The sequence below is a fragment of the Bufo bufo genome, chromosome 1, assembly GCF_905171765.1.
Source record: "Bufo bufo chromosome 1, aBufBuf1.1, whole genome shotgun sequence".
In the NCBI taxonomy this organism is placed as follows: Eukaryota; Metazoa; Chordata; class Amphibia; order Anura; family Bufonidae; genus Bufo; species Bufo bufo.
In genome coordinates this window covers 662989706-663001906 of record NC_053389.1, presented here as the reverse complement: position 1 = coordinate 663001906, position 12201 = coordinate 662989706, and the positions used below count along the sequence as shown (strand labels likewise).

Sequence of the window (12201 nt, the reverse complement as noted above, 5' to 3'; positions counted from 1 at the left end):
TCTGATATCTTTGAGGGAATCAAAGTAGGTAATAAGGAGTTGAAAGTGAGTTGTTTTGCAGACGACATCCTGTTATACCTTGGAGCCCCAGAGCTCCATTTAGACCGGGTACTGGAGGTTTTAATCGCTTTTGGGAAGGTAACAGGGTATAAGATTAACGTGGACAAGAGTCAGCTGCTGCTCTTAGGACAAAGGTCCCACCTTGAGAGTCACATGCAAACTAGGGTAGAGGTCCGGAAGGATTATCTAACTTACCTGGGCATTAAAGTAGGACGTACCCCGAAGTCAATCTATACAATGAACTACCCCCCTCCCTTCAAAAAAATAGAGAACGAATTAGAAAAATGGCAAGAGCTGCCCTTGTCCTTGTGCGGTAGAGCGCACTTAATCAAAATGGTAAGCTTCCCGAAGTTACTTTATCCACTTCAAACAATTCCGTTACTACTAAAACACGCAGATGTTACGAGGATGCAGAGAGCTATAATCGCTTCCTATGGAAAACTAAAAGGCCCCGTATTGCCTATGCAAAATTGACAATGTTGAAGGGAGAAGGTGGGTTACAAATGCCAAATGTCCGGCATTATAATCTGGCGTCCTTATTTAGACATGTAAGGGATTGGGTGTGGGGTACTGGTCATTATTCGTCGATAAAGATCGAGCAGGAACTGGCCGGCCTGGAGAACCTAGAGGCTTTATTACACTCAAAACTAAGAGATATCCCAGTGTCAATCAGGTAGTCCATCTTAATAAAAGACACCATAATGGCGTGGAAGGCGATTAGGAAAATTTATGGGCTCCCTTACTATTTATCGCCCATGATGCCACTGTGGTCGTTGCCGGCGTTTCCTCAGGGCAGGGAGAACATTTTATTCCAAGTATGGAAGAATAAAAACATTATGAGGCTCAGGGATTTGCTACATACTAATAGCCTTCAATAGGTGACGCACACTATCTCCCTTTCCAGCAAATTAAGAGTTATTGTAAAGCACAGGCAGGTTCTTTAGGTGACCCGGAAAGGCTGGCGTGGTTTGCGGCTTTGCTGGGCAGAGATGGTACTCACATGTCCCTCTCAGACTTGCATCAAAAGCTCCATAACATTCAGACGATAGGCTTGGTAAAGGGAGCCTTTAAACCCTGGGAAAGGGAACTGTCTGACCAGAACATAGCAAAAAAAATGAGAGTAGGTCTCGATTTGGTACGGCGAGCGACACAAGTAAGGCTTATGCATAGAGCAACTTACGCCTTTAATTTGTCGTATCGCGATGCTCCAGCCCATTACCTACGAAAGTGCCCCAAGTGTGATCTCCCGAAAGCTGGATTGCTGCATGCTTTATGGGAATGCCCAAAAGTGCAATCGCTGTGGCAACGGTCAGTGGAGACAATAGAGGAGGTCTGGGGAGAGATAGTGGGATTAACGCCGCAGCAATGCATTTTCCAATATATACCTAAAAACCAGGAAGAGAAATTGGTGGCTGTGGTTACGAAGGGAGGAGTACATCTTTTGTTGATGTCAGTTAAGAAGTCTCTTTTACGTCACTGGTTGGAAGTCGAGGTACCGTCCTGGGATGAGATAATTGGGACTATGAAGAATGTTCTATAGACTAGAGGTAGAGCAAGACAAGGAGCGATTGATTGAGAAATTCATAAAAAAATGGAGGGGATTCGTAGAGAAGCTGTTGTCCAGTTGCGAAATTCAGGAACTTATGGCCCCCTTCAAACTTACTAAATGGTACCTTGAATCGCAACTGGCGAATAGATTGGGGAAGTTGGAGGCATAGTTTGATGCAAGAGATATCCAAGCTTAAGGTATGATGTATACATGTACAGGTTAAGTACTGTAACCGATGCTGTCTCGGATTAGTGTTCATTAGTTGGGTTGTATTTGGGAGGGAGGGTTTGGGAAGAGGGGGGAGGGTTTGGGAAGAGGGAGGAGGGTGGGGAAGGGTTTTGGGCCAAAAAATTATGAAAATGTGATTTGGGAACCATGCAATGACATCTGTCTGTAAAATGATGTTTGCTACAAATATGTCTTTCATGACTTAATATCTGCATATGTATTGTATGGAACCTCTCATTTTTAATAAAGAGAATATAAAAAAAAAAAAAAGAGAAGAAAGGGTGAACTAAACTCCTCAACTGATTACAAGTCAGGAAGAAAAAAATTTCAAGAAAAACATCTAACTTTTTGGTAGTTCTTAGGTTTTGAATAAGGATTTCCGTAATGTATGAGCTATAACTTATTTCTACAGGGCAATTCTGATGTAAAAATAAAGTACAATGCAAGAAAAACAAAAAGTCGAACCAACAGATTTAGATCATGGAGATCAAGTTTTAGAATCCGATAAAATAATGATGGAAGGAAAAATACTTACAGATAAGATGGATTTGTATTGGACAAGTGCAGAACATGAGAGTCGACAGGCTGAACAGCTGCTAAAATATCTTGTTCAATAGCCATTGGAAGAACAGCATATCCACAGTAGTCAATGTGCTCCCCTGTAACACAAGGCAAAAATCATTTCACATTGGCAAGCCTCACATTACATCGTATTTGTCAGTAAAAGCAAAAAGAGGAAGAGACCACTGTGGTACTCAGCAGAAGTGGCCAAAATCATTAAAAACAAAAAGATAGCATTTAGTAATTCTAAAAATAAAAAAAAACGAGGGTGACAGGCAAATTTATAAGATTAGGCTGAGAGAGGCCAAACAAGTTATAAGAGCTTCTAAAGCACAGGCAGAAGAGAAATTAGCTCAGTCAGTGAAAAAAGGCGATAAGACATTCTTCAGATGCATAAATGAAAAAAGGAAACTAAAACAAGGAATTACCAAAATAAAAACAAAAGAAGGAAGGTATATGGAAGAAGATAAAGAACTAGCTGACTGCCTCAATGAATACTTCTGTTCAGTTTTTACAAATGAAAATTAAGGAAAAGGACCTCAGTTAGGAAGGAAGACTAATGAATCTTTTGATGCATGTGTCTTTACAGAGGAAGAGGTTCTAAGTCAGCTGTCTAAAATTAATACAAATAAGTCACAGGGGCCTGATGCGATACACCCAAAGCTATTAAAAGAGCTCAGCGGTGAACTAACAAAACAAAACAGATTTATTTAATCAATCACTGGCAACAGGAGTCGTCCCAGAAGATTGGAAATTGGCAAATGTTGTGCCCATTCACAAGAAAGGTAGTAGGGAGGAATCGGGCAACTATAGGCCAGTAAGCCTGACATCAATATTAATGGAAACCATACTTAAGGAGAGGATTGTGGAACATCTTTACTTCAGGTAGATCATGTCAAACTAATCTTATAGATTTTTTTGATTGGGTGACTAAAATAATAGATGGCGGAGGTGCAGTAGACATCGCTTATCTGGACTTTAGTAAGGCTTTTGATACTGTCCCACATAGAAGGCTTATCAATAAATTGCAGTCTTTGGGCTTGGACTCCCATATTGTTGAATGGATTAGGCAGTGGCTGAGGGACAGACAACAGAGAGTTGTAGTCAATGGAGTATATTCAGACCATGGTCTTGTTACCAGTGGGGTACCTCAGGGATCTGTTCTGGGACCCATATTGTTTAATATCTTTATCAACGAAATTGCAGAAGGCCTTGATGGTAAGGTGTGTCTTTTTGCTGATGACACAAAGATTTGCAACAGGGTTGATGTTCCTGGAGGGATACACCAAATGGAAAAGGATTTATGAAAACTAGAGGAATGGTCAAAAATCTGGCAGCTAAAATTTAATGTTGATAAGTGCAAGATAATGCACCTGAGGCGTAAAAACCCAAGAGCAGAATATAAAATCAGTGATACAGTCCTAACCTCAGTATCTGAGGAAAGGGATTTAGGGGTCATTATTTCAGAAGACTTAAAAGGTAGGCAGACAATGTCATAGAGAAGCAGGAAATGCTAGCAGAATGCTTGGGTGTATAGGGAGAGGCATTACCAGTAGAAAGAGGGAGGTGCTCATGCCGCTCTACAGAGCACTAGTGAGACCTCATTTGGAGTATTGTGAGCAGTACTGGATATTGATACTTTGGAGAGAGTTCAAAGAAGAGCTACTAAACTAGTACATGTCTTTGTTATTATTTTGTTATATTAAACTAGTACATGGATTGCAGGATAAAACTTACCAGGAAAGATTAAAGGACCTTTACATGTATAGCTTGGAAGAAAGGCGAGACAGAGGGGATATGATAGAAACTTTTAAATACATAAAGGGAATCAACAAGGTAAAAGAGGAGAGAATACTTAAAAAAAGAAAAACTGCTACAAGAGGACAGTTTTAAATTAGAGGGGCAAAGGTTTAAAAGTAATATCAGGAAGTATTACTTTACTGAGAGAGTAGTGGATGCATGGAATAGCCTTCCTGCAGAAGTGGTAGCTGCAAATACTGTGAAGGAGTTTAAGCATGCATGGGATAGGCATAAGGCCATCCTTCATATAAGATAGGGCCAGGGGCTATCCAAAGTATTCAGTATATTGGGCAGACTAGATGGGCCAAATGGTTCTTATCTGCTGACACATTCTATGTTTCTGCCGACACATTATATGTTTCTATGTATTTAAAGAATTTTACAATTTTCTTCTTTTCTACTATTTTATAAAACATGCAAGAGATGAAAGGGAATCTGTCACCTCCATAACTGGTTTCACAGTAAACATGTCGCCTTTCTTGTGAAAATCCAGTCCTCTAAAACCTGAGAAATTCTTCTATTTATTTAACCAAATAAGGTTTTCGGTGCACAATGGGCAGACTACTCGATTTGGTGTACCATCGCTACGCCAGTAATGCCACCCAGAGCATCCTCCTTTGTTTGACTGACAGTACCAGAGATATCAGAACCAGTAGCGATGACACCAGAGAGGCCAGATGGAGCAGTCCTGCCGATGGCACACCAAAAATCTTATTTGCGTAAACATTTAAGATAAAAAGGAAATGAGCCTCTAGGAGAAAAGTGTAAATGTGATCACACCTGGCCCTGTCAAAGGGCAGAGGGAGCAGAGTCTCTAGTTAGAATGGTAAAACCCTTGTCGCTCCTAGAGGCTCATTTGCATATATTCTCAGCAATGCGGCACATATGAACATGGGACCAACACAGATGCCTTCAGCTGCCAAGCGCACATGTAACAGGTCAGCCAGGGTCATAGGTACAAATCTGCTGACAGATGTCCTTTAAAGTTTCAAAAAAGCAGTATGAGGATTATAGCAGAGAAATCCAGGATTTCAGTGAAGGGGATGTCCATACAGTGATGATCAGGAGGAATTGTAAGAATAGTGTATGTACTGTCATAATTATAGTAAAGAATGGTAATTTGCTAGACTGATAATTTCATTTAGCAGTCAGTGATGTATTTTCTTCTCTGAAGCAGCACCCCTGAAACGTTGCCTTTCTTCTGGAATTTTCATGTATGAAGTTACATGAGTAATCTTCAAGCAAAACTGAGGAGAGAGGGATAGGAGGGGGATGCAGCTGTAGCTTCTTATGCAGTTTTAATTAGACTTATTGATATGTTCTGCAGCATCGTCATCATGTATTACTTTATATATTACCTATCAAGTTGACCCGTCCAGGCGCCCGAGCGTAAAACAATGGTTCACAACCAAATTTAGAGGCAAACATTTCCTTCAGCCTCAGCAACCTGCAGATTTTGGAAAAATAGACATTTCAGTGTGGAAATGAAAATTACATGTATAAATATACACAAATGCACAACAGATGAGGCAGCACTTATTCACCCATGAGCAATGTTCCGGTCCATCTCAACAGGACCTTTCTCAAACTTGAGAAAGGTCCCATTAAGAAGGACTGAACGCTGCACATGGGGGAATAAAACAACCATCACTTTTTCACTATACTCTAAAGTGCTGCCTCACCTTATGGATTTTTATTTTTATCACAACGGTCAGTAGGCTTTAGAGGATTGCACTATTTATCTGCTGAAAAAACAATGGAACCCTAAAAGGACAGGTGAACTTCTCCAAAATCCCAGCATTATTTAGTTTACATAGTCCCAGTCGTTAAATAATACTAACTATGTAGGTTTCACTTAATACATGAACACACACGTCTGATTCTTGCATAAATAAGGTTCCCCCCATACAAACTCTGTGCTCTTCATAAACCAATGGGGAGCTCCACGCATACATATCTGAAGTGAAGGGGAGCAAAATAGAAAACAAATATGCAGGAAGCTCCCCCTAGTGGTAGCTAGCCTCCACTTGCCTGCTCTACTTAAGGGCCAGATCTAACCCTTTTTGAGAGGCTGTTCTTGACATGCATTTCGTAAGATATTCTTGGGGAGAACCTCTTGTGATCAGCAGCATTCTTAAAGGTAATCTGTCACCATGAAAATGCGCTATAGGATCATTATAATAATAGCAAAGACAGGTGCACTCTGCAGACTTACTAAGCCCTCAAACTGATGACAAAATTGAGAGTTTAGCCAACATGTCCTACTAGGAGGACATGTCTGAGCCCGAACACCGCGCCAAGGTTTCTCAAGTAGCTCGGGTCCTAACACTCACCTACCTGAGCCGTATGGGCAATACCAGGAGCCAGTGGGCAAATTACAGGAGCGTAAAAGGTCCGACTCACAGACAACTCACCAGTTACCTCCAGCATGAAACGAAACCATGCTAGCAATGGGAGGAGGGAGGAGTCTGCGAGTCCCACTCAAGACTGGCTGATATGGCCCAGTCCTCGCAGGTGCACCTAAATGTATCCTCGTTTGCATAAGCTATAGGCACTAACTTATAGAACAGGAGGAGCTGAGCAGGTTGATATATAGTTGTATGGGAAAAGATTCAGTAAAACCTGTAATTCATTCATTTAAAATCCTGCTCTTTTGACTCCAAGAAGGTGGTCCTATCAGTGATTGACAGCCTTCCCTCTATGACTGTGTATACAGAGATAGCTATCAATCACTGATAGGACCGCCTCCGTGACTTCAAAGTCCAGAATGAGCAGGAATCTCTATGAACCTAATACAACTTATACTGAATATCCCAAAAAAATATATATATAATCAATCTGCTCAGTTCCTCCTGCTCTATAACATGCTGTAGTGTTCCTGTCAATAACTGTAGCTGGTACCTTAGCTGTCATTGCTGGGTATTTTGGCTATAGTTGTCACCATTATTTGTAGGCCTTATTGGCCTAATTTGAGAGTACTGGTTAACATGAGCACCTCAGACACATCTTAAAGGGGTTTCCAAGTTTTACTACGCGATTGCCTATCCTCAAGATAGGCCACTACTAGCTGATCGGTGGGGGTCTCACAATCTGAACCCCAGTTGAGTTAGATGTAGCTCCATCGCAGCTGTCCACTACAAGGCTGACGGAGATGTGTAGGTCCAGTGCAAACTGCCGGTGATGTAGCTACAGCCAAACAGCTGATTGGCTGAGGTCCGGGGTGTTGGACCTCCGCCAATCAGCTATTGATGACCTACCCTGCAGATAGGCTATCACTTGGTGAAGCCCAGACAACCCCTTTTTTTTGTGTGGAAACATGAAGATATGCTGGGTGGAAGTAAATAACCTGTGAGATCATGATGGGCCCATTATCTGTTTTGGATTATGTGCATCACATTCCCAGCCGTATTCATACTCCCCAATTTGTAAGAAATCGGAAAGGTACACTGGATTAGAAGCTTTGAACAATGTCATTTGAGGAAGTAATAGATCTTGAAAAAGCTATTTTGAGTTGATCTGTGCTAGAGATGAGCGAATCAAAGTTGACCGAATGTACTCACGCTTCGTGGTAACGAATCAAATTTTTTCCTAAAATGGCTGCTGCAAGTGTTAGGACATGGAGCAAAGAACTCTGGGAACGAGGGATCACCCATAATGCCATGGATGCAGCCAATCAGCAGCCGGCCAGCCCTGTGATGTCACAGCCCTATAAATAGCCTCAGCCCTCTTGGATTCAGCCATTTTCCAGTGTGATTAGTGCAGGGAGAGATGTCCGCAGGCGCTAGGGACAGTGGGAGAAAAGACTTTAAAACTTTTATTTTGCTGTATAGAAGTTCAGGGAAAGGATAGGGGGGAATCATTCCACAGTAGAAGAACAGGGTTCACTAGGGGAGTTTACAGCCTGGGTAATAGGAACAATCCTATTACACCTTGCTGCACTGACTGGGGATCCAAATTGCCATTATACAGCTCTGTAATTACAGCAAACCGTTCTTGTTATTAGGGTGCAAGTGCTGTTTGATACAGCCAGGGCCGAATCCAGGTTCATGTGGGCCCTTGGGCGGTAAAGTCTTAGTGGGCCCCTTTGTGGCATTTTGCACGGCGCTTACAGCAATGAAACTGCATGTATTATAGATTAAATACCTTACACAGAGCAGGCTACAGAGCGGATATATGTAAATCAGTCCTTATGTGCCTACTTTAATTTTCTACCCAGTGTTTCAGTCCCTCAGGTCTACTCACAGATATTTTCCCCCTCACAGTAGATATGCCAAGATATGCTCCCTTCATAGTAGATATGCCAAGATATGTGCTCCCTTCATAGTAAATATGCCAAGATATGTGCCCCCCTCACAGTAGATATGCCAAGATATGCCCCCTCAAAAGTTGATATGCCAAAATATGTGCCCCCTCACAGTTGATATGCCAAGATATGTGCCCCCTCACAGTACATATGCCAAGATATGTGCCCCCTCACAGTACATATGCCAAGATATGTGCCTTCTCACAGTACATATGCCAAGATATGTGCCCCCTCACAGTACATATGCCAAGATATGTGCCTGCGATCCGTGCCTGCAGGCTGAATGGTGGAACAGGGAGAAGTCTTCCTGCTTCACCATTTAGAGCAGGACTGGCCTGAAGAAGGGGAGGAGCGTGGGATGCTGAGCGGTGAGTGACAGGACCGCAGCAAATTGCGCTCCAGCAATGAGTGCTTCCATCTGTATTGATGGAAGCGCTCATTGCTTCTGGCAGCTGTGCTGTGGGCCCCGTCACTTGTCCGGGTATGCTGGGTGCTTACGCCGGCCTTGGATACAGCCATTAACAGAGTTTATTACAAGGAAATATTTTGACGTCTTATTTGCCCCTGTGCGGTGTAGTTAGGTTCTAAAGCATTTTTTGGCTTGCATTAGTGGGGAAAAGGGGCTTATTAGCCGTTATGTGGTGAAGTGAGAAAATTACAGCCCTTTAAGGCGTGTATTAGTGGCACAAAAATATATATTATTTGCCGTTCAGCGGTGCAGTTATATGTTCTAAAGCCTTTTGTGGCGTGTATAAGTGGAAAAAAGTAAGGGCCTATTTGCTATTCAGCGGTGCAGTTATATGTACTAAAGCCCTTTTTGGCATGTATTAGTGGGAAAAAAAGGGCTTATTAGCCGTTGTGTGGTGAAGTGAGAAAATTAAAAGACCCCAGAAAAGTCTGTAATTTCCTTTTTATTTATTTGATCTAACAGTATGTCAGACAGAGAAGTGCCAGACCCTGCACAGGGGAGTGGCAGAGGCCTAAATGTTTCTGGCGCAGGCACAGGTCGCGGCAGAGTAAGGGGGCGTGGCAGCAGGAGTCGCAGTGAGAAGCCTGAGCTCCCGGTGTCCTCTAGCAGTCGTGTCTTGACCAGCAACCCAGCGGTTCTTGAATGGTTGACTCAGTCATCCACTTCGTCCCAACTGACATCAGACACCCGACACCCCAGTCGGTGGGTTTATCAGACACAACCCTTGGTTGGCTTGGCCTGGGAGCAGGCCCTGTGCCCTCACCCGTCCTCAATCTGCCTCTGTCCTTTTCTGTTCCTTTAGCCAGAGAAGTATTATATGCTGTGGGCTCAGCTCCACTATAAGGCGAGGATGAACTACTAGAGGACAGTCAGCAGCTACTGGCCAGCCAAGATGTGGAGGAGACATCCGCCGCTTCCTCCGGTAGGCGTGCAAGTAGTGATGAGGAGAGTGGCGTGGAGCTGGTGTTGCGAGCGGTAAGGCTCCTGACCCAGAGACCTTTGAGGTCGACATCAGTGACGTGCAGAAAGTACTCGATGATGATGATGATGAAGCTGATCGCACTTGGGAGCTGGGTGAATTAGGGGCTTCATCATCATCGGGAGAAGAGGGTGGCAGCTTGCCTGTGAGGCAGCGGTGGAGCCAACAAGTTGCTAGCGTGGCCCAAAGTAAGCAGGGTGGCAGCAGTGGGAGTTCGGGAGTAGACCACCCGCTTCACAGGAGCCTACCTGCCCGGAAAGTAGTGGTGCAGGGGTTCATGGAAGCAGCGGCGGTAGAAGTCAGTCAATGAGGAGTGTTGGGGGTTAAATCACCTACTCGGCAGTGTGGTAGTTTTTTGTTAAGCCGCCGGAGGAGGTGAACATGGCCATTTGTAGAATCTGTGGGCAGAAGGTGAAGCGTGGCCAGGGTGCCAATGTTGGCACCTGTCAGCGCAATTCATGCGCTTCTCCTTCTTCTTTGTGTGGTGCCAAATCAATTAGAAGTATAAGTATGTGCATGCCATACAGCTTTATAATGAGACCAGACACACTAGGTGGTTTCATGAAAGCATCTTCTCATCTTCCCTGAGCCATGGTAGAAGAGACCCTTTATTCACAGTACATTCACTTAAATAGCAGACATGACATCACAAAGGGGGTGTTCCTTAAGAAGAGACTATTACACCATGGCTCTGCGTCAACATATGCAGCGTCACCATAAAGTGGCCTGGGAGAACCGTAGCTCCGATGTGGTGGTCCAGCCTGCCGCAGCAACTGCTGCATCACCCAGTGGCATGCACCTGATTTCAGGCAGTCAAGGCTCCACCACCTCAGGCGAAGGGAGCTGTCTGTCCTTCCCATCATCTGCTGGTCCTGACTACTCCTCGTCAGTCATTCCGTCAGCAATCGATCACCAAAGCGATTGCCAAGAGACAACGGCGCAGAAGCTGAATGTGCTCCTGGCCAAGTTCCTGGTGCTGCAGTCCCTCCCTTTCCAAGTGGTGGACTCTGCACTTTTCAGAGTACTGATAGCTTGTGCCAAGCTGAGGTGAAGAGTCCCAAGCCGTTATTTCTTTGCCAAAAAGGCAGTACCAGCCCTGCACACGTATGTAGAACAGAAGGTGGGCCAGTCCTTGAGCCTGTCGGTGCATGCCAAAGTGCATGGCAGCGCCGACGTGTGGAGCAGTAACTACAGTCAGGAACAATACATGTCCTTTACAGACCACTGGGTAAATGTGATTCCTGCACAGCCACACCAGCAACTTGGCCAGGTGACGCCGCTTCCGCCTCCACGTTCTCACGCCATTGGTCCTGCGACAATGTCCGCCTCTGCCTCCTCATCCACCACCATGTCCTCAGCCTCCACAGCAGGGACAATTCACAGTGCCCCTCCAGCATACCACATGTGCAGGGCACGGCGGTGTCACATTGTTCTGCACCTCGTTTTCCTGGGCGAATGGAGTCACACAGGGGAGGAACTGCTCCGTGTACTTCTTTAAGAAATCAAATCCTGGCTTTCTCCGCGACAACTCAAAATCGGAACCATGGTGACCAACAATGGGAAGAACATAGTGTCGGTGCTGCGTCAAGGAGGGCTGAGCCAGGCGCCCTGCATGGCACACGTGTTCAATCTGGTTGTCAAGCGGTTCCTGAAGTCTTCCAACCATCTGCAAGACATCCTAAAAATGGCCAGAAAACTTTGCATGTACTTCAGCCACTCGTACACCGCAAAGCACACCCTCCTTGAGCTGTAGCAGCAGAACGGCATCCCCCAACATAGGCTGACATGCGACATTTCCACCCGTTGGAATTCCACCCTCCATATGTTTGACCGACTAAACGAACAGAGAAAGGCCATAAACTATTTGATGATCCAAGTGGACAGGAGTACTCCCGTATGTAATTTTGATGTCAGCCAGTGGCAGCTCAGGCATGACTCCTGCCGTTTGCTCAGGCCCTTTGAGGAGGCCACGTTATTTGTCAGTTGCCAGGACTACGGGATGAACAACGTCATTCCACTGCTTCATATCCTGGAACAGATGCTGGTAAATCTGGCTGGTCAGAGGACTGGAGATGTGGCGCCTAGATCTCCCGGCCACATGAGCCCTGTGGGGGCTGAACTGGAGGAGGAGAAGGAGGACATTGGAGCACAAGCAATGTGTAGCGAAATGGGTGGTTTTTCTACACAGGTGACAAGAGAGGAGGAGCAGGAACAGCCAGAGGAGCTACAGGGCAATGAGGAAGATGAGGCAG

At 44.7% G+C, this 12201-nt stretch overlaps 1 protein-coding gene across 1 annotated transcript in view; it reads right to left on the bottom strand.

The window, feature by feature from the left end:
• GALK2 (galactokinase 2) overlaps positions 1–12201 on the bottom strand; it is a 286795-nt gene that overhangs the window by 239944 nt on the left and 34650 nt on the right. Inside the window, exons 2-3 of the mRNA XM_040414020.1 lie at positions 5557–5645; positions 2373–2496 (exon numbers count right to left, since the gene is read on the bottom strand). Of these exons, the coding sequence (XP_040269954.1) occupies positions 2373–2496; positions 5557–5645 (213 nt within the window). The remainder of the gene's footprint in view (positions 1–2372; positions 2497–5556; positions 5646–12201) is intronic.